The following is a 23,449-nucleotide window of genomic DNA, read 5'->3' as shown; positions in this document are numbered from 1 at the left end:
AAAAAACATACTCTACAATTTCACTGAAGTGTGCCCTATTTTTTGTAATTTGATGTAAGAATATATAAGATTCACTCAGTAATAATTCCGTGGAGAATTCCCCTTGCTAATTGAATAAACACTTCTTGATCCCTCTTATTGTCCAAGTTGCACCTTTGCTTTTCTGGAATAGAATTGAACAATTGATAGGAAAAGTCAATGGAAATGCATTTATCTGTGCTGCAGGACACATGGCTTGTTCAAACAGGACTCACTGAAAAGTAGATCGGATGTCTTGTGCAAAAACTGCTGTTCATACACATGCTTCTAGCAAAGTTCTTGCTCTTGGGTAGATGGAGAGGTGGTGAGGACGTGAGGTTGTTTCTGCGTAAACATTTTTTTGGCAGCTCTTTTGCAGTAAAAGAATACAGGTGATGACAACGCTTGGGGTGAAAGAAATTTTACTTCCTTAGGGAGTTTTTTTTCCCATGCAAAATGAGTAGCAATGGCGTTATGCAAAAGTATTAAAAATAGGTGTCTGCCTACAATTTGACTGATAAAAATAATACATTTTAGTTAGAATGTGTTCCTCAGTGCCTTTTTGTGAAGGCATAACAGGGATAGATGATGGACTACTGGTTAGATTATATTACCTTTGATAAGATGTCAATGTTACTGGATTGATATCTTTTTACAGTGAATCAAAGAAGTTTCTAAGGTGCACATTCAGGTTAAAAAAATCTCAAGTGAAAATTTTCATGTAAGGATGCATTTAAAAAAATTTCTAAATAATGATGTGGACTATGCTGTGTTGATTACTTACTCAGAGTACTGAAGTGCACCATCTCTGAAAATGAAGCACAGCCAAGATGCTGCTTTGGGACTGGCATGCAGGACTCTGAGCACAGATCACCTCCTCAGCTTTTACAAACAGATCTTGTATTTTTTAGGGTTTTTTTATTAAATTTTCAGTTTTATTTTGAGAGCTATGGCAGGGTGGTATGTTAATTTTCATTATGAAGTGAGGTTTTTTTGCAAATGAAGACTTACCTGGATGCTTACCATGCAGCTCAGCATACTGTGCATTGTACGTGCTGAGAATAGCAGGAGTTTTGGTGTAATTCCAGGGGGCTTTCTTCACATGGGCAATTTTCAGCATCATTGAACTAAGGAATAAGAATCTCAGTTTGTAAGATTAACTGCAGAACAATTATTAGGAAGGACTCAGAGCCACACACTCTAAAGAAAAGAAAGGAAAAATGGGAAGGGTAGAAGAGTCTGAGATCCAGGTAGTATTTTTGTTAGTGTCTGATCATATTTCGTCCTTTAAAGCCCGAAAAAGTATTCTGATCAATATGAAAAATTTTATTATTATAAAAATGCATCAAAGTTCTGATTTTGCATTTACTAGTATCTCTCATTGCCCTAGAAGACCGTGCATCTTTGGTGGAGATCTTTTGTCCATTGCTCGAAGTGCTTAAATACTGGCCTTAAATACTTGAACACTGGCCCTCTGCATAGGGCCAGTATACATGTAGGTGTGTTTGGGGTGATTTTATCAGCTGTCTTACTGCCTTCCTTGTGTGCACCTGCAGTCCTGGGGTGGCTGGATTCCTCAGAAAGCCCTCGGTGACGGGATTTGGAGGAGTGAATTGAGTAGAAAGTATAAGTCAGAGCTTAAGCTGAGCTCTTAATTGCACTGCTTCTGTCAGTGGAGATTGACCCACAGAGTAGCTGTCTCCTTACTTTGCTGCAAACCTCCAGTCTTTTCACTCTGGGCTTATGGGAAGGCTGCATAGAAATATATGGGAAGTAGCCAAAAAAGACTCCTGTGCATAGGCCACAGTATCAGGCAGCTTAGGGTCTTTGGGTTTGCTCCCATTTATTGCCGATTCCTGTGGCAGAAATAGGAAGGATCTGTTTGTGTTACATTGCTTAGTGAGATCTATTGAGAAAGAAATGGATGTATTTTATAAGCATGTATGAATATCTTGGGACTCAAACTGGATTAAGTTATTTACTATGTACTGGGAGGCAAGAATTGAGGGAATCCTTCACTTGGTGAAAAGAATGGAATCTTTATTTGTGGAACCTCTTTTTATTTTTTCTTCTCCAGGGAATCTGTCATCTGTAAGATGCCCCAATTTTGCAAGGGCGATAAACATTTAAAAAAACAAACTGTGGGAGAATAGAAAAATACAGGTAGCTTTTCTCAAATGAAGAGGTAAATCAATTTCATTAATAACACTGTTGCATGCAATTTTAAGGAACAGAAAATCTGGTAAAGCTGGTGGACACTCATTAAAGTTTTTTCTTTCTAAAATAAAAATACATTTGAAGAGGAGATGGAGCAGGTGGCTTCAAAGACAGTGGTACTATTTTTAGCCTTCTAATTCTGTGATGTGAATTAATGTCAATAGAACTAAGGAGAGTTTACCGGTTTCCCATTGTGCTTTTTTTGGTCTACTTCTCAGTTTTAGCAAGTTAAGGGAAACAATTTATTACAATTAAGTTGGGCACTGTGGACATTGGCAATTATTATGGAGAGAATTTTCTAAAGCTTCTAGTGGTTCTTGGCTAGTGTTAAAGTCAGAAGGGAAACTAGAGGGAATTGTGCCACAATTTGATATATTTGTATATCCTGATTTTGTTGTGCATCTTTTGCCTGGAGAACTAAAACAGTGTAATTTTTTCAAAAATTAAGAAAAAAAATTAGTTGTATTTCATGCCTTTAGATAGATAATGCAGTGTCTTATGGGGACAGACAGCTCAGCCAAATCTAATCTCTCTTAGTCGCTGGAACGCTGTGGAGTGTGGGCTTTCTCCTGCTGCTGCTTCTTTCGCAGCTCCAGCCTCCGCACGGTCTCGTGGCTGATTAGAAGCTCTTTGTTGGTGCAGAAATGTGATTATGTTGGTTGAGAGTGCAGGGGCTTGTACATGTTACAAATGGGGGCTGGTAAGTTCCTGTAGCACAGCCTCAAACATCCGTATCTTGTAGGAATTGTGTAGGAGAGGCAGGAGTAGGAGCTCTAAGCAAGTCGGTGATAGACCACACTGACAGCATAGAAAACTATGGATGGATTTGTTGTCCTGCATTGTTACATAAAAATCATATATATTGACTGTAATGGCAGGCAGGGCTGCAACCCCATTGCTTAATTTGGGACGTATCATTTCAACTCATAGCGGGTTTTTCTTTCTGCTCTGCCTGAGGCAAGAGCTGGTAATGCTAATTACCGGATTAAGTGAAGGAGAGACAAAGAGCAATCCGTGGTGTCTCTGTCTTCACACACTCTGTTCTCCTTGCTCGCTCTTTTCAATGCCCTGAGGGTGCCTGCTGTAGAGTCTAATTGCTCCATTTGGTGCTTCGGGAGAGAGGATGTGACACGCCACCCTGTACTTGTTTGTGCTCTGCCCATTTGGCAGTGACAGAAACCAAGCAGAGGTCATGTGAGGGCAGCCAGAAGAGCCGGCCGTGCCGGGACCGCAGTTCCACTACACTGGGCTCCTTTCATGCCTTCCGTGTGAATAGGGGTCAGCGCTGTACCAAATGTCGTGGAATTACGTGCTGATTTTATGCAGACACATCTAAGTGGGACGGACTGGGGAACCCTACCCCACGCTGGAAACTGTGTGTTGTGCTTTCAGGGAAGGGGCTAATCGTGAGTGGTTGAATGAATGAGAGTGACTTTGGAGCAAAGCAATTACAGGCTTGATCCTAGAAAACCCTCTTACTTGCTATTTGTGTGACAGAAGCCTGGTGATTTACTAGGGAGACCAGGAGTTCAGCAGTCACAGATGGAGGTGTTGAAAACGTGTTCCTTAATAAAAAAACAGCCCCTGTCACTCTAAAGAGTTAGGGGCTGTAATCTTGTATGCTTCTGTTTGTGTGTTTGCATTTAAGTCTGCGCTCTCTGGGCTGCCTTGTCTTCCTGGCATTGTTTAGGTTGAAGTGTAATTAATGAAGGTGCAGTTTTATGCTGACATGCCCAGCCACATATGAAGTGTTACAGGTCCATTTACAAAAATCCTGAGAACCCATTTTAATTGGTGAGTGTTGGTGGGATCTCCTATGGGAGTTGTAACCCATATGCTTTAACTCCTACCGTTGGACACTGCCAGTGGCAATGTGACACTTGAAAGAAGAGCCCACAAACATTTAGCAGGCTACAGCTGTACTGGTGGTGTTGGCCATGTTATGTTTTTGCAGAGGTAGTGGAAGTGAGGGAGACCTTTAGAAAGCAGCTACATTCTTTCTGAGAATGTTGTATTAAATGTCAAGTATTTTCTCTTTCTGTATTCCATCAACTTGCTAGCTCACAGATTGATGCATGCAATTTCAAGGCTGTCTTCTGTTGTGTTTCCAGTGAATAAATTTTCAGCTTATAGCAGTTATTTTCTTAGTCTTTAAGTATATGGCACTGTGTTTAGATTGTTAGATTTCATTCCATCTGTATGTCCCATATGTTCAGCCCTCCTGCTGTTCCAATTTATTTGTGGTCACCTTTCTTCACTATGTGAGGGAAAGGACATGAGTAGCTGGAAAGGATTCTTGCTGATAGCTCCACAGTCGTGGGTACAGCTGTCTGTTGTTGAAGACCTCTTCTCTTACCCCCAGTGCAGAGTTAATTACTGTGTTTGTGCAGCAGGGAAGGACCAGATTTAAAGGTCTCTTTCTGTTTCCTGATGTTTCAGCTCAAATAACAAAATATCTAAATGTATGCAAAAACAGTTAAGGGAAAACAATTCATGCTTTCAAAGGTTTCTGGTGTCCTTGTAGTGGATGAAAAACAGCACAGGTTAATGGGGAAATTTGCTAGGCTGAAGTGTTTTGAAATGGAGGAGAAGGCAGGCAGAGCATTCTGGACTTTCCTGGGCACATTTGTCAATATACCAATAGTTTTACTTGCTTCAAAGGGGATCAGTCAATGGAATTATTGAAAAACAGGAAAAATGTGTTTGATACTGCCTTTTCATGCTCAGTTAAACTTTATTTTGTTCTGTTTGCATTTACTTCTCAAATTTAGAATCAGCTTCCAAATATACTTGCTCTTAAACAAAAGCAAGGCTGAAAACCAGGAGAAACTATCTTAAGAGTGGTTTCCTTTCCAAACGCTTCTCTGGGAAAACATACCTTTCAAGCTGGATCCTTTCCTGTTGCTTGTGTTTGTCATTTAGTGGCTGAAAAGTGAAATTCTGACACTATTAACTTTGGGTGAAACTTAAGCATTATTTTTCAGATAAGGGAAAAAACCAAATAAGTTGATTTTTTTATGTAGTGTTGTGCTTGCACTTTGGTGTTGCAAAATGTTTCTTTTCTCTCCTAGCATGAATTGAAGTTACAGTGTAGGCAGAGAGTTGTCAAGATTGGTTTAGCAGTTTGATCCTGTGCATGTTCTCTATTACGCTCAAGTTTTTACCCTTCCTCTACCAGAGTACCCTCTTGACATTGGTGTTATTAGCAGGAATTAATTTTCCCCCATTAGCAACTGAGATACACCTTCTTTGCTGTATAAATGCTTCATTAGAATTATCTGTTAGCTAATATATAGGATTATCTGTGGTGTGTGGAGTTGTACTTCTTTAAGCAAAGTTGAGGAAATGTCCTGGCTAGTGCTTTTGCCCTGGTTTCTATCCCAGGTTTGTATTTCTTGGTCTCTTTCTATCCTTGACTGTTTTATTGGTGCTGAGAAATCTTCTATCAGGGGTGGTCAGGAGGCTTTCTGAGCCCCTCAGTGTGACAGAGGTCTGTTTGCCCTAACACATTGCTATTCCAACAAGATTCTGTGGGATTCTTAAAGACAGTGCTCTAGAAAATCGTGTTATCTTTCAGCTGATCAAGCCAAGTGTAGTGGGTTTTGCCTGGAAGGCTGGAGTTGAGAGTGTGGATTGCTGATGTCCCTTCTGAGATCCTGTGCAGGGTTACTGTTCCATGGGAAACAGCTGAAGTTTTAAAATGAGTTTTACTGCTGGCACTCAGTAGTAAAAAATAAATGCTTTCTTTTTTTCCCCTTTTATAACAATGTCTAGCTGGGCAAAGAAACTTACCTAGTATTCATATTTTTATAGTTAAATGACTGCTTTGTGTTGCTCATGTACATGCTGCCTGGTGCCTGAGCAGAAAGAAAGAAAGAAAGAAACTTTTCCTGTGAGGAGTAGCAGTTGCTGGACTAAGTTGAAGTGATGGGTGAGTGCATGAAGTCAAACCAAATCCAGTCCTCTGTGCACAGTTGTTGGGGATTTTTTTGTTGGGATGTTGTTTTGAAAAAGTGGTATGCAAAGACTGACTGCAAGAGCACAGCTTTGCAGCACAAGGGTCTTAGTCACTTGCTTTTTATAGCTTTTCTCTTAGGGAGCCATCTGCATGTACTACAATTATATTTCCAGATCCCCTAAAGATGTTTTTAGTCCTTGTTTTACTTCTAGGTGTTGGTGAAGGAATCAGCTGTTAGTGTTTGTGCAAAGCAGAGAAGGTTTGTGCACACAGTAAGTAAGCTGGTGGATTCATCAGGAATTACAGTATATGGAAGTAATGTAGTTCACAGTGGCAATAAAATTGGGAATAAAAGTTTGCACTTGCAAGTAGATGAGCATTTTATATCATGTAGATGATACTGCTCATACTGTTGGCTAAGCTGAAATTATATGAGAAGAGTAGGCTCTGTCATAGTGAACTGGAAATCTTCCAGTGTAGTTCTGTTTTTCCAATGCATTTATTCTTAAAGCAAGTTTAACCCTCAAACTAAATTGCAGTGATAGTGTTGTATTTGTATCTTCAGCACGAGTCCAGCAAAGGTGTCAGCAGCAAAGCCACCCCAGGCTGTTAAAGAGTGGTGATCTGAGGGGGCAACTTAACAGAAGTGAAGAGGATTTTGTCTGCATATTTAGTCAAGCCCCCACACCTCATTTGAGAATGACAAATAATAGAGATGCTTTTGGTGCTGTCTGCACACCAGACAAAGGTTCAGCAGTCTGTTTCTTTTATAAAAGCAGCTGGTTTATAGCTGCCTTTTTTTGGTTTGTTTTTCTTTTTTCTATTGCCAAACTGTGGAACTTTTGCCTGGGAACAAACCCCTCAGGTAAACAGCACTGTGACCATTTGTTGCTGCCAGTTTGTTCCATGTCGCTTGTGTTGGAAAAGAAATTCAAATCTCAGTTTTGCTTACTTTGCCCTTGTGAAGTGTGCTATTGCAGAAAGGACAAATTGATGTCAATCCCTGCATATTTTACTTCTACTGGAAATTGGAAAGATATCTTATAGTATAAGTGTAGATACTAAAGCATGGGTTAATGTCAACATAATTAAAAATATAGCTTAATTTGGTGAATTGTCTTGTTTAGTCTATATACAGTAACCTCTAGAATTAGTAGGAAGCAACACACTGCAAGACAAAATGCAGAGCTGCATTACTTTCTGAAAAATAATTTTTCAAAGCTCTGGTCAGCTGACATCGAGTGTCTGTGGAAGCTGCGCTCAGAGGTTCACAGAACCATTTCTAATACATAATCTGAATTTTTTACTTCTGGGCAGTTAGTGTAACACACAGGAAATGGTGATATTGGCTAAAAATACTACTCTGCTTGAGACATTTCCCTCTCTTGTAATGACTACAAAGTGCAAAGCAATGAAGAATTTTGGTCAGTATTTATGCAACAGGTGTCTTGTAATTTGGCTAGCAATTGTACGTGGGTATTAGAAAATAATTTAATTACCTGCCTATTTAGTGTTTGGCCTTATTTTTTCCCCCTACATCTCTCTGAAAAATGAAGCTGTGCATGGGTGTGGCTTTTGAGGTTCTGCTTTTGTTTATGTTGACAAAGTATTGCTGGCCTCTGTATGTCTTGGTGCTCCTTTGTAAAGTGAAGTGTTGGTAGGCTGTCAACTCTTGATAAAGTCACCACAGCTCTTCTGGTGTCTGCTTCTCTCCTGCATCACCCCGCACTCAGTGTAAGTTGATTTATTCCATGTATTAACATATGCCATACATTTGGGCATTTGCCATTAGAGAATTTTTAACTGAGTCTGATGAGAAGTGTGATAAGCTATACAAGCATATTATATCAGGGCCAGGATTTTGGACATGGCTCGAACATGGCTTCTGGCATGTTATTAAATTGCATTGACTCATTTCCTACCTTTTCAAGCTATGATTTCTTCATATATGTGGTACTGGTTTTTTTCTAAATGGTTTTGAACATCTTATTGTGGGGGACTGTAGAAAGAGAACCATGAATGAGCATTTGGTGGAGGAAAGAGGCAATAAAGCTGTTGAGAAAGTTGCTAGGAAAGGTTCTGTGCATATTTGCATTTTGGAGGTGTGTTCACTGTTTGCTTGATGCTCGCTCTTTTCTGTGCTGGTTGGGTTTTTATTTTTTTTTTTAAGTAGAAAGAGAGCAAAGTTAAATTGTTTGTCTTAAGTTTTTGTGTAAAGTTGCTGGTGTTCACTTGCCTCTCTGTCCAGACTGCTTCAGTCTTCTCATTCCTCCCTCATCCTCCACATGTGTTTGCTTCTCTGCAAAGCGAAGAGAATGAATCTCTGACATTTGAATCTGCTATGAAATCTCTGAGAAAGAATCTCCTATGAAACAACCTGGGATGTGACTGCTTGTGTAGCTGGGATAGAAGATTTTGGGACTCCCTCTCTGCAGCCTACAAGCACAGCTAGGAACTGAGACTGCTTTCCCAAAAGGAAATGCTGAGCATTCAGAGTATCCTGCTGTGTTGACAAGCCAACCTGTTTGTGTTTCCTGGCTCTGCACTCTTGATGTTCTCAGCTGTTCAATCAATTGTGCAGGCACTGTAATTGCCCATTTGTTACTAGGGAAAAAGACTAGCTCAGATCGTGTCTGTTTGCTGTGTCAAATGCCTGAAGTAGATGTTACAACTTTACTGCTTGCAACTGGAATAAGTGAGCACTTGTGTATCTGTTTCCTAATGAGACTGAATGGATTCTCTGGATTTTTGTGGGTGTGGTGTTACTTTTCAAAATTTTAGTGGAACAATGGCTTCAGGAAAAGAATATGAAGACTCATGGTGGGGATGCACCCAAATAGTCTGAAGCTCAGGTCGAGGAGTTTGGGATGAATAAAATTGGCACAGCAGCAGGAAGAAGACAGAAGAGGTGTAGCTGCCCTCAGGGGCTGAAAGCTGCTAACCCTGGGCAGCAAAACAGACCTGGAAAATGACCCATTTTCAGTTCTGCTTCCAGACCTTTTTCCTTCACCCTGGCTTGAAGCAAGACATGCTTTCTTTACCTCTTCTTATACCTGACTTGTATGCCAGAATGAGAAGACTTTGCATTGTCAACCTGCCTAAGATAAATGATGAGTGTAATGGTAAAGGATGTCGAATTCAGGTTTAGGGTTTTTTCCCAATTATTTTATTTTACACTTTTATACTTGTTTGTATTTTAAGCCCATGCTGTTTATATATGCTGCTACAGCACCACTTACATAATTTTTGGAAGGTTTTGCAAATAGAAAATGACTTCAGTCATGGATGTTGCAGTGGCAAGGATCAAGCTAGAGATGGGATGGTGTTGGTGAGAACAAGGATAGGAAAAGCAGAAGGACATGTAGCACTTACTGTAGTTCAGAAGCAAAGGCAGGGAAGAGGTCTTTGGAAAGGTGTGCACAGCAGAATTTCTCAGTCTTTCTGCAAAGTTGTTTGGGTTCAAGGACACCCCAAAGAGAGAGAGTATGGTGAAACAAATTCCAGTAGAGAGTAGAAAAAAGAGAAAGGATGGGATCTATGTGAGGTGAGTGTACCAAAGTGGCTGTGAATGGAGATGTCTTGTTACTTCAACTCTAGGCTTTTTGAGTGTTTCTGTGTGGTAGTGGTGGGGTATTTACCTTAATGGTCTTTGATTTTGGTATGAGGAAAAAAGGTGCTAGTTTTAGGAAATGAGCTAGAAGTGACAGAAATGAAAATATTAAACTCCCAAGTGCTTTTATTGAAGAATTTTGCAAAGAGAGTGGTATGTTAACGTTCTTTATTCTTTAAAATAAATCTGCTCCAAATGAAGTATTTTCTTTAGACATCAGGACCTGAGTTTGAAGATTCTCAGTGTGCATTTGGAAAGAGTTAAATTTATTTTGTCTAGGCTTGAGAGGAGTTGTTCAAAAGTTGGAGCAGGGGAAATAGGACATAATTCATTCTCCTTTTTGTGTTTTCCAGAATATGACATTCTATGAACAAGAGGAGAGGGACTTTAATCTTAAGGGACTCTTGCTCCAAGCTGATTGGCAGTGCATACAATTGCACCACCAGAAAGCAATAAAATAAGTACATAGAGCAGCAGTAACAGAAAGCAGATGTCTTGCTTTTACAATTCAGAGACTGGCAAAGACAGTAAGAAACTGATGGCAATTGACTCTGCAGTGGTGGGAGTATATCTATCTTGCTTTGTCAGACAAAGTTGAAAACCCCATACTGGTGCAAACAAAATATACATTAGCAGCCATAGTGTCTTGCTCTGAAAATTTGTGTCACGAGTGCTTAATATTTCATTAGAAAACACCATGCAAAGGATCTTCGCAAGATGAAGCAGGCAGCTTTTCTCGTTGTGTTCTCAGGTCTGTTTTTCTCATTTGGATAATTCTATAAAAATCAGTCAAGTCTCTGATTTAGCTGAGAAAAATGTGTAGGAACTGGCAAATGTGGTGGGGTTTTTTCTTTTCTTCTTTTTTTTCTTTTTTTTTTAAATTCCACATGTGTGAGTTTTGTGTTGGGAAGGAAAAGATTTTACCAAGACAGTTATCTGTGAGGTATAGTATAATGTTTTTTAGAGATGGCATATAAAATGGAAATAGGTTTGACATCTTGTATTCTATGTCTGAATGTTGCCATGAACTAAAATGGTAATTAGTCACCTACGCAGCATCTTCATCAGCACCTTCATTCACTGACTGTAGTACATGGAGTTTTCTTGCTGCTAATCTCAAGGCAAACAAGAATTGGGCTGTAGAAGAAAGCATTAGATTAGATGTGTAAATGCATAGGTATGCTGTGAGCAGGTTGCCTCTCCTTTCATCAGCACACTTTTTAGCCATGTGAAAATGAAATGCTTTAACAATTTATGTTGAGAATGGAAAAGTCATTGGAACTGGGGCATATGGAAAAAGAAATAAGAGCAGACTTATGGTACTTCCCTTCCATGTGATACTGGTCCAGGTTGAAAGCTGTGGAGTTGAGGGGATGTCCTATCTGTTCTGCTTGAGGGAACGCTAAGTGACATATTTTAAGCAGTGTACACATCAGTGGCACAAAGGAGAGAAGAAAACTGTGTGAAACTTCATTTTGATTTCTACTTTGGTGCTCTTTCTCTGTCAGAGCTACTTAAAAGCAAACAGGTGACAAAACCAACAACTAAATCCTTTTTTGACACAGACAAAAACTGACACATACATTAAGCTCTTTTTTTTGCCCTGGCTTAAAAAGCAAAAGGACTTATTTGGCATAAAATACTTTAAAGAAGCAGTGAGTATTGCAGCTGAAATAACTTCGAGTGAGTCTGAGCGCAGACTGCTTCAGAGGAAGTTCTTTGGGAAAATTGTCCATTTGGGATTTTGGAGTTCAGTTAGGAACTTGTCAGCATTGCTTTATTTATGTACACAGCTCAGGAGCTGTGTGTTTCCCTGACTGTATTTCAGGATGTGAAATGCTTTGCTTCGTGTTGTCCTGATCACCGCTGTGCTGTTGGTAAAATACTGTACCTTGTGTTGTGTGCTGGGCTGCGCTGCTTGAATCACAGCAGGAAGCCTTGCTCAGGGAATAACCTACAGCATACAGGAGCACTGAAGTGCCCGTAGGAATCCTGGTAGTCTCCGTGCTAGCACCATGCACAAAGCTCTTGTGGCACCTCAAAGGGAAGGGCAAGTGGCAGTTTTTCACACATAAGCCCATAAGCCAAAATACAGGATTTAAACACCGTCCCCCGTCCCCCCCCAAATCCCAATAAACCAGAAGAGCTCTAGGCAGAAAGCTCTGGTTCTGAACTCTGACAGCTTTGGCAGGCTTCGGCTGCTGTGTTTGTGTTGTCACAAGGAAGGTGCCTGCACAAGGCTTCCACCTCTCACAAGCGTTTAATGTAACCACTCTTCAATGGACACTGGTTTATGCATGTGGCACATTAACCAACCTCTTACTGCTTGGCCTGCTGCTGTCGTCCTTTTGGTTGAAAACTGGTGCCAAGTTATTTAAGAATATCAGCTGAGGTGAAAAATTCCCTATGTTTAGTAATCACTGGTCAGTCTATGATTTAATGCCTCTCAAAGGTTTTCTGGCCTTTTTGTTAGTGTTTGCCCCAAGAGCCTTCAAATGCAGTGCTGTGCTGTGTGGTGCTACATCCTTACCAAAAAAAAGAATAATGTTCCTCCATGTAGGCAAGACTGAGAATAAAATATGTATAGCTTGAAATGCTGGTCAATTCACTTTGAAAAACAGCATGTGAATTGCACAAGCACACTAACAGTGCAAGTACTGCTACACCTTTGACTTACAAATACATTTAATCTTGATAGAAAAGAAATATAAAAACATTTGGGTTTTGTTTGTGAATAGAGAACTTACAGCTGGGAAAATACTGCTATGCAAGTGGTTTTTTTTTAAGGCTAATGCTCCAGAGAAATGTTTTAATATTGTCCTAAAAATTATTGTATAAAAAAAGGAAAGAAAAAAAGGAAATCAAGATTGTACATGCTCTGCAGCAGTGACCATTTATAGTTAGACCAGATGGTCTTATTAGATGTCTGTGGAGAATTGAAGCTTTTTCTCTGTAAAATGAATTGTTGATAATGAGCTAAACTTCCACCTTTTTATTGCTCATTGGAATTGCTTTCAAATAATTTTAGGCTATGCAGGAGTTACTCATAATCGTCAAGGAAGTCCAAAGTTAATCCTGGTGAGAGGTGTAAGTCTTCTCATGAACATCTGTTTTCTGCCAGTGGGGGTTACAGGGAGCGTTCCTGTGTGCTTTATCCCCATAGCAGGCTGTGTTTGTGCCAAGGTGTGCCTTTCCTAGGGCGTGACTGCAGGGGCTTAGGTGAGTGCTCTGCCTACCTCTGTAATTTCTCTCAAGTAGAGCAAGTAAAGTTTCTCCAAGGCAAGAGGCATTTAACCAACAAAACATGTATGCAGCGATCTTTTCCCTATTTCAGTCTCCCAATGAGTGTCTCTGTAAAAACTCTGAGCCAGAAGCTGCATCAGAATCACATTTCAGTAGCTATGGGCCATCTGTTAATTACCTATTTTTTTCCCTGTATGCCATTAAGCTTCTGATTTCCACAGCATCCTGTGGTAAGAGTTCATGATTCCATTCTGAATCTTTTTTCTCCTAAAGGATCTTGCTCGTTGTTCTTCATCTGCTCAAAAAAGCATTTCTGGGTTACGATATGGAGAGGACAGAACAGCATGGAATTCTCTTATCCTTTTGAAAACTCTGAGAACTGAGTTTTCTGTGTTTTTTTGACAGAAGCTAGACAGTGTTGTTTTTTAGGTGCCTCAGTTTAGCACAGTATGGTTGCCCAGTCTGTAACCAGGGATGAGCTCGGCCTGGCTTGAGACCTGTGTAGTTTAAGTCACCTTTTGCAGCCCATGAGGTAATCTTACCCTTAGGTGTCAAGTTCTGGTGAAGGATCAGGACACGTGACTGGATTAAATTCATATAAAGTCAGTGAAGCTGGGCCAGACCTGCAGCTGATTTGTATGAATGTAAAGTTACACTCATATGCGCTGATCAAATACTTCCATTCTAGTTTTCCATGCTTGTTCTGTTCAAAACCATATTAACCTGTTCACAAAACATGTTTTTTACCCCTTTACAAATAACAGTTTGCCACTTCCAAATGTAACTTATGGATATTTATAATATATAACTTCCCCCCAGCACCGTTCCTTCAGCTGTGGTGCCTTTGGCTGTGTAAGAAAGAAGGAAAGGAGCCTGTTACAGCAAAAAAAAGCTGCATTTGTCTGAGAAGGAAACTTGAACAGCTTTATCTCAAGTTTCAAATAATCACTGCAGTCAGGAAGATTGTGTGTAATCTTTTGGCAAGTTTTATAACCATAAAAAAAGCAGTTTTGATACAGGTAAGATGACCTTTTTTTAGCTTTTTTTGTGGTGTATTAGAAGAGGCTGTACTGACTCAAATCCACATCTTGTACTTTATAAATAATTAAGGCTGTTGAAATAAGACTTTCTTGACCTGCAGTCCTGCTTTCTATCTAAGAAAAAATTCCATTTATCTTTTGTTAAAATGCAGCCAAGCCTGTAACAATTTCCTTTGGAGAATGCTGACTTCTAGTATTGTTCAAATTTACAGTCATGACTCTTCAAGTCGAAAAAGGGAAAGTTTCATTCCCAGTATGCATGGTTCTTTGGGTAGCTGGCACAGCACACTTGGAGGAGAAAGTTACAGAAATGCAAGAGGTGTTTGGGAACTTCAGGGCATTGTAGCAAGTGTATTTCACTTGATAATGAGTTACAGATATTTTTGTAATACAAAGCTAAAATTCCCCCCTCAAAAAAAGTGCTTGTAAGGAAGGAGTCTTTGTTTGAAACTGTTGAAATCACTTCTGGAAAAAGGTTTTAAAATTTATATTCCTGCCTCCTCCCACTTTTTAACAGAAAAGCACTTTTGTTCTGTTTGCAAAAAAGAAATTTCTAGGATTCTTCACTGTTTACACAGATCTTAAGAAAAAGGATATTTACATGCCAAAATAAGTCTGTACACTGCAGTGTGGAGAAATGACAAAGAAAATCAGGTTTATGTTTTAGCAACATTCTATTGCATGCTCTGAAACTACAGTGAAAATAGTTTTCTTTTTAGTTGGCACTTTTAAAATCAGATATGCAAGTTGGACAGATGGACATTTAGAGATATGCTCAGACATCTACTAAATGTTTTTTGAACATTTTACATGATTGATACTGTATTGTGCCAAATATGCACTAATCATGTTGGGAGATGGCGTGCTTGTTCTGCCTGTTTTGCTTGTTTCACTGATCATTAGTGTAGATTTTGTCTGGAATCCCTGTAGATTTGGAGGGAAATGATGCATTTTAAATTATTCAGTGGAATGGATAACATGGATGTAACAAAATCAAAGATGGTGTTCCATTTTTCATCATGGGGGAAAACCATCTCTTGAGTTTGGTGCTGTTGAATGCCTTGGGGGCGAAAGGAAATGGATCCTCCCTTATGAAACAGTCAGTATCAGGAAAGTTATCAAATATTAGCTGCAGGACTTCAAAAAAATCTTAGTCTTTCAGACCTGTATTATTTATTTTTTTTCCCCTCAGAAATGATAGGTTATTTTATATGGATAGCATTGCTAAAACTGATAATAAATGTGTATTTAGGTTTTTTTAAAATCACTTTCTCACTTGGAGAGCACTGAGAAGGCAATTGCTTTGTGCAGGCAGTGGTGATGCAATAGTAAAATAGCAAACAAAAGTGTTGTTTGACTGTGGAATTTGCTTTGAGTCCTATAAACTCAAAAAGAGCCTTGCGTGCTCAGTGCTGATGAAGTGACACCTATTGCACCTATTGTTCCTGTGTGGATGTCCCCGAGTTCTGCGAGTTTTAAGTTCTTCAGCTGAAGGTATTTGAACTGTAAAATAAATCAGGTACATATTGTAAAACTCTCACTGAGTGCCCCTCAGTCCTGATAAAATTATTATCCAACAGAGCACATGAGTCAATATGTATCTTTAAAAAAACCAACAGACAAAAACCACGACAGATTTCTAATTCCTGCTCTTTTTTTTTTTTCATTTTCCTTTAGTTCCTTGGCATAGCATTTCTTGGGATTGGATTGTGGGCATGGAATGAAAAGGTAAGTTGAATATAGTACCAAACTTTGTTTTTCCTCTTTTTCTGATGACATATTTAAACAGTAATATGCTGCATATTTTGTGTTCACACACAGTTTCTATGGGAACAAAATCAAGCCTCTCTGTCAAATAAAAACCTTAGCTTGGGTCACTTAGAGGAACATGGTCACAATCTTTCCCAAGAATACCTTGGCAAGAAATGGTGGCTGACACTTGCCCATAAACTAATCACCTCAATCCTTGCACACTGACTGCAGCTCAGTCACAGAACACCCTGCTGGGGCAGTATGGGCAGTGTGTTCCCAGGAAGGGAGGGAGAGCCTACATGTCTCAGAAGGCAGCTTCCTGAAAAATACCCAACGAGGCTTTGCCTTAACATAGCATGTTAATTGTTGTTCCTCTTAAAAAAAACCAAACCCAAGAAACTGAAAATCAAGATGAGCCCTAAAAACCAATGCAAACCTGAGGCAGAACAACTGTTTTTTCTTGTGTAAATGAAACTGGCCACTAGAACACCCTTTGTTGCAAGACTCTAAAATCAGCTTTGAAATGGGAAGTATGTGTGTGTGGAGTGAGCAAGCAGGGAAACAGAAAATATTTCTGAACCAGAGCCTAATTTTTAGTTTGCTTGCTGCAGAAATTGGGAAGGAGATAAAATGTCAAGGCAAAATTTACAAAACCAGTCAGTATATCTTGAGTTACTGGATGAGGAGTTTGGCTTGCTAAAAGACAACAGCTGAAATTAAGGCCTGTATTTCCTTTTCCTCTTTGTTTAAAAGATTAAAAATAATAAAACCTGGCTATTAACAGTGCTGTATTATTCAGTTGTATAATAAGTTTTTTTTCTCTTAATGGGAAACATTGAGTAAGTTATAAATTGATCTTCACTTAAGGCATAGTAGCTGGTGCTTGCAGCAGAACAAATAACAGATTTGGAAGCTCAGGAGTTCTGCCTCTAAAAAGTTCAGGACAAATTTTGGGTTGTTAACTTATATTCTAATTGCTCTGTGTGTGTGCCTTGGAAGGAGATCATCACAAACAGCAATGGGATATTAATTACTGCACACTATGTACACCTATATAGATGTGTATGTATATTTACATGCCATATGATACTGATGTTGGATAGCACAGATAGGCTTAGAAACAGGTACTGTGGCTTTTTTTTATTCAGCAAAGGGGTAAAAACATGTTTTATTTAATACTCTGAACATACTCTTAGAGCTTGTACCTATGTCTAAGCTCCAGAGAGTGGCTTTACAGAAGAGATTTGAACATTTTTCTATCATTTCGGTCGGTAGCACAAATGAATCCTCTTTAGAGTGAAAGAACAGACAAAGGGAAAACAACTGTAATGTTTGAAGGCTAAAGTATGCCAGTCTTAACAGCTAGAAGGTGTTCTGGTTTGTTAGGGTTTACATGTTTTCTGTGTGGGAAAGTATGTACCCTTTCCTAGGGAAAATGCATTCAGTTCATAATTGCTAATAGCCAGAAGCCAAAGCTGTTGTTTTTATGTGAGATTTGTATATCTGTTATCAAGTAATCTTAAACCATTTTTAATCACATTCTGAAAGTGGGAGAAAATGCCATGTTGTTTTAAGACAAGCAAATAAAACCACCACAGTTTAATATGCATTAACTCAGGCTCCATATGTAGTATGTTTTTTAGGTTTCTTTCTATACTAACAAGTAAAATAAAATACTGTTTATAGGTTTAAAGCATGGGTTTTTCCTTGAAAAATGATCATGTTTCCCCAGCTTCTTTAACTGTTTTATTCTGAAGTGCTTAGTATGGAGTGTTTCAGTTCATGGTTGTAACAATCAAAATGCTGTATAGATATAGCTGAACTGCAGAGCTCTTGAGCACAGACAAATTTGAGTTTGGTAGAAGAACTATGAAAAAAATGACTTGTGTCAAACTAATTGTGGTCTTTTATTTCACTCAGCTCTTTAGAGGACAGGCAGTGGCCAAAAGCTGCTGTCAGTAGGATCAAGTTCCAGGTATTCATAGGCCCTGTGTTATTTAGTGGGGGACAGATCAGTTAGATCCCAGACAGAGTTTTCTTACTGCTGATGAGGAGCTGAAGATGAAAGCAAAGGAGGTGAAGCCCAGGGCTTGAGAGATCTGTAACAGAACTGAAAAGCACTTCTCTAGCTCGGCTGTTTGCCTAAGGCTGGGATGGATATCCCTTAGGCATTATGGGCTGTTGTAATGGTGCACTGTACGACAACAAAGCAGCTTGTCAGAGGAGGTACCTGGTGTACACAGTCAAACCATGAGCCAGCACTGTGTCCTTGTCACAAAGAAGGCCAGTGTGTCCTGGGCTGTACTAGGAATGTTGCCAATAGTTGAGGAAGGGAATTCGTCCCCTCTATTCAGCGCTGGTGAGGACGCACCTAGGCCAGTTCTGGGCTCCCCAGTCCAAGAGGGATGCTGACATACTGGAGAATTCAGCAGAGGGCTGAGGAGATGATTAAGGTACGGAGCTTCTCTCCTACAGGGAAAGGCTGAGAGAACTAAGACTGTTTAACCCAGGGAAGAGTAGGCTTGGGGAATCTTAATGTATGGAAGTACCTGAAGGAGGAAAACAAAGAGAATGGAGCCAGCCTTTTTTCAGTGGTGCCCAGTGACAAAGGCAATGGCACAAAATGAAACACAAGTGGTGTTTCCCCTGAACATCAGGGAGCACCTTTTTTTTATAATGTGAGGATGACTGAGTACTGGCACAGTTTGCCCAGAGAGGATCCAAAGCAATCAGGACATGATTCTGTGCAGCCAGAGCTAGGTGGCAAGGTGACTTCAACCATTCTGTGAAGACTTGCTGCTGTCCCAATGAGCTTGACTTTATCACATTTGAACTTGACACTGCTGTTGTGTAATGTGTAAATTTGTAAGGGGTTTTTGCAGAGTAAGTGTTCAGGACTCCTGCTATGAACTTCATTTGGTGGTGGGGAGGATTTTGATTAACTTCTGTTTTAAATTGTGTGGCTTTATATTCAGCTGTGTGGTTTTATAGACTGCCATCAACTTGTATTACTTTTGTTGCTTCACATAATCTTTCAAAGGTAAAAAGATAGTGTTCCATGTCACATTAAAACTGCAGGGTGTAAAAAAATAATCCAGGCTTCACAGGAGTCCTATTGGCTGCTGGTTAAAACAAATTTGGGACAGATTTGTGGACTTGGTGCCTAGTTTCACTTTTTTTGCTAAGTTGGCTTGAATTCTTCCCTTTAAACTTTCTTGTGAAGAAGAAAAACACAATATCCAGTCTTGTGGCCTTCCTTAAGGCCTTTGCAGGGAGGCAAAAGAGCTCATTTGTCAAGTAGGCAATAGAATTGGCTTGACAGCCAGTGAGCCAGCCCTAGACAAAAGCTGGGCAATTAGCATTCTGAGCCATGAACCTGAAAGAGAGCTGGGGCTGGGGTGGGGGCGATAAGCTCTGGGGATGAATAAGCTATCTATACATGGTGGCACTGTATAGGTCACAGTCTCGCAGTGTTTTCGGGCATGGCAGGCTTGGGCTTGTACCATTAAATAGTTCATCCATGGCAGCCGACTTCCACCCTCCTCCCTGCAACAGTGACATGGACATTGTTAGCATACAAAGAGTCTGTGTGAAACCTCAGCAACTTGCAGCAGTTTTGCTCAGCAACAGGGAAAAATGTTTATATTTACTTGTTTTCTTAACCACTTCAAGTCATGTCTTCTGGTGACTCTTGAAAAATAAACTAGACTTGTACAAAATGTCAATTTCCCTCCTTGGTTGTGTGTATTAGATATTGAGGTCTTAAGGCGGTTTGTGGTGTGATACTAGTCGGTGGTTGGGAAAATAAGCTTCCTGGCTACCTGCAGGAGATTTATGTTCAAGAGTAGTGAGCCTAAGTAATGAATAACTGTTATGTCTTCTGAGACCTTATAAGATTGTCCATGGAGAAGGGACTTTTTAGAAGGAAAGCATTGTGGTTTTGGGGTAAACTCTTAAGCAGAAGGTAGCAAAAGTAAGAGAAACTAAAGCAGAGAAGAAATATTTTAGATTTTGTTAATTAAATTTCATTTGTGTATGAAGCTGACTGAAATGAAGAGGGAGAAGTGGAAGAAGCTGATAATGTACGTGAGTTTGGCTTCTCAGGTTTTCCAGTTAAATCAGCATAGCAATAAATTGTTTCAGCTCAAAGTCAAGTTGTGTGCAGTTTGGAGTATTGGTATGGTACCTCTGGGTGCCAGCATGGTATTCTTAGTGAGCAGCAGCTCTAAATCTGGATCTGAAATTGTAAGATAGACTTTGGCTTGTCTAAGCTGATTTAGGTCTGCTTTGGTGTTCCTGGACAAGCTAAACTCTGTACATGGAAATAATCACAATATGTTAGATCAAACCTATCTCTCCTTGCCCTGAAGTGAAAACTGAGATTATCAAGAAAAATTTCTCACTTCTCTTACTGTCCCAGTGAGTGGCTGACAGCAGGAAGGAGTGATGCACGAGTCTCTCCATAATTATTGTGCATACACGTCTATCACACAGTTCTTCCAAAAATTATAGCCAACAAGGAACCTGCACATATCCTGTGTTTCTTATAGGCTGAAGGATACCCAAAGCCTGTATCTTGCCTCTAAGACAAGGCTGTGTGTGGGTTTTATAGGACTGGAGAAGAGAGGAGGGGATCCACTATTACGCTTCATTAAATTTCAATACGTAGAGGTGCGTAATCTAACCAGGCAGGCTCTTAAATGATTTACTAGTGTTCCAACACTTTATATAGTCATTAATCCTGGAAAGTCTAAAAATCTGCATCTTGTATGTATTTATGCCAGTTATTCTGTATCTTGTATGTATATTATGCTTTTGAACTCTGCTGTGTCAGCACAAGAAAGTTAGACTAGTTCTTCTTCTCTGTTAGACACTTGAATAATAAAGTTCTGCTGCTATTAGTGTTTGCTGTGGGAAATGCAAAACCAACAAAAATCAAAGAAATAAGATTTGTAAACATCCCCCATCTAGCTTCTTGCCTGCAGAGACAAAATTCTGGAGTAGAATTAATTTGGCATGTTTCAATGAGTATTGTTCTGTTCCCTGTGTTCGTTCAGATGTGCAGCATGGAGGAACTGCATGGAGTTTGGCTAAAAAGCAGAGAGACATTTTTTTCTGTTTTAAAATCATGCATTTGAAAATACTTTTTCTACCATCACCTCCCAGATGTTACTGTTTGCCAGTGATTCGAAGTCCTGCAGGCAAGCCTGTGAGAAGGCTAAACCTCCGTTTGCAAAAATGGATGTTTCAGAAGATCTTGTACTGATGTATCTTTTTCTAATCTCCTGCATTTCTTGGATATACAGTGTGGGTGCTATTTTGTTTGTTTGTTACTTGTTTGGTTTTCTTTTTGTTTTGTTCTCCCTGTAATGAGATATTGCAGCAGAGAAGTTTTTGGTTTTTTTTTTTTCCCATCTTGGAGGAAATGGAAAATAAGAAATAGTAGATTTCTCCCAGCCTCCTGTAGTGTTGAGTTCCCTTCTTTTACGTGCATCCTGTGGGCCAAATTCCATATACACTCATTATATTACCTCTTTGTTTCTTAGGCTGATGATTCTCCTAAGTTGTCTCTGACTCATTATGCCTTGAATATTCATTACTGGGTCAGCTTTTCAAAATTGCTGCTGCCTGGAGTGCTTTCAGTTGGAGCCATTCTCCCTTGTCCTGCAGTTTGCAGCTGTGCCTGTTAGAGCAGTAGCTGTTCTGGAAATGTCACTGGTTCGTTAGGGCGCTTGTGACTCCCTTAGGAACCCAGGAACGCATCAGATTGTGTAGGTGTGACAACACTGGGTCACTGCTGCAGCCAGGATGTGTGTCTGGCTTTGGGCTCAGCCTCTGAGGACTGTTACTGCTAAATGCAGGCAGTGGGAACCAGCAGGAGAGGAAGTGCTGCTGAAGATCCAGCTTGCACACTGCAGGTTTTGAAAGGTTTAAGTTTTTTTCTACCTAGTTCTAGTGTGATCTTGTGGACTGAATTTTTGCTAGTGCTTGGAGCATAAGCTGTGTTCCAGGGCCACATCCTCATTTATAAGTAATCCAGTCTGTGTGCTCTGAGATTGTTCCAGGTGTGAGCTGAAGCACAGCTTGTTTGTGATCACTTCGAAAGGACTGCTGGATCTGACCTGAAATATTAATGTAGATGTGTACCAAAGGCAGGAGCTGGAGTCGGGGTCTGTCTCTGGAAAGTAGTACAAGCTGTTCTGATGATCTTAAAGAGTACAAGATGGAGAAAGGGGTGAGGTGTGCACCCTTACTGCTTTTGTATGGAACTATTGTTTCCTTATTCTTTACCGATGGGATAAAGGCAAACTATTGTGCCTTTATCTTAATTATTGTGCTATAACTTCGGGAGGGGCATTCATGAGCTCCCGTGTTCAAGACCAGTATTTTCCCTTTGCCTTGTTCTCCCTTGAGCTGTATGTGAGATCCTGCTTGTAGTGTGGAGGGCTCTGGCCATGAGGAAAACATGACATGAGGACCTGTTGGGCATCTCTCAGGCTTTTTTTCTACCTGTGCTCACATACCAGGAGGAGAAGATTCCAGTTTTTGCAGGAGTTTGTTCTGCCTGGCTTGTTTGTCTCACATTTCCTTGTGGGTGCAATGCACCCTTGTGTTGAAGAGAAGAGCCAAGTCCTAACCATTTGACTTCTCCTGAATTTGGGGTGGAGTGGAAATGTGGGGTCAGTCTTTCCTGTTCCATCCATGCATCATCGTATCCTAATGATTGAAGTACATTTCACAAATAAAGCAACTTTTCTACAACTTTACTGTTGCTTATTTTAGTTCACTTATGGATGATGCTTTTGTTGTTTCAGTACACCAAACAAAATTTGGCTTGAGCTGGATTAAAATATTAAATAGCCACTCATGGACTGTAATGTACAACAGGCTATGGAGGGTGGAGGAACAGAGCAAACAGATAAGCTGGAGATCAGCCAGGGAACATGTCCTGCTGGCTCTCCTTGTGGGACGACAGCAGAACCCTGGGTTGACACCATAGTGAGAAGTAAATTACTTGAGTATAGCTTTGTACAAAGCATTTCCTGCCAATACAGATTACACACATGCCTAAACTACCGAGGAAGTGATATGTGTGTACCTCAAAAATAACCATAATTCAAATCGAGAAAAGGTCTAGAAGAAAAAATTGCTCCTCCTTTTAGATATTAAAGTATCAGTTTAACAGTCGTGGTTGTACTGGGCGACTGCAGTAATGTTGCTGAGGAAAAATACCTTGCATTTGTAGAAAGCCTTACTTTAAAGTATTTAAAGGTGGTTTGTTTAGGTTGATGCATGAGAGAAATGGACAGTCACCATATATTTCATGACTGACTGCTCAGCCTGAGGATTCAGAGCACGTTGTGAAGGGTACAGTGTTAGAATATGAGATTACTAATCCTCTGCTCAAGCACCTCTGGAAATGTTTCCTTCTGCTAAAGATGGGTTGAAGACAGAATTGGTCACTACCAGATGTTTGTACATCTGTGTCAAACTTTTCCCAGGAGTAGCTGTTGCAAAAAAAAAAAAAAAAAAAAAAAAATTATGGTAGAAGGGGGAGAAGGCATTATAGAAACTTGCAGTGGATAGGAAGAGCCTAGGAAGTGTGCCTAG

General features: G+C 39.9%; 1 protein-coding gene across 1 annotated transcript in view; it reads left to right on the top strand.

Moving 5' to 3' along the window:
* Window positions 1-23,449, top strand: part of TSPAN5 (tetraspanin 5) — an 81,115-nt gene that overhangs the window by 40,832 nt on the left and 16,834 nt on the right. Inside the window, exon 2 of the mRNA XM_041424549.1 lies at window positions 15,764-15,814. Within this exon, the coding sequence (XP_041280483.1) occupies window positions 15,764-15,814 (51 nt within the window). The remainder of the gene's footprint in view (window positions 1-15,763; window positions 15,815-23,449) is intronic.

This window comes from Onychostruthus taczanowskii, unplaced genomic scaffold (genome assembly GCF_017590055.1).
Source record: "Onychostruthus taczanowskii isolate IOZ18803 unplaced genomic scaffold, ASM1759005v1 scaffold82, whole genome shotgun sequence".
Lineage (NCBI taxonomy): Eukaryota > Metazoa > Chordata > Aves > Passeriformes > Passeridae > Onychostruthus > Onychostruthus taczanowskii.
This window is presented reverse-complemented; position numbering and strand designations above follow the sequence as displayed.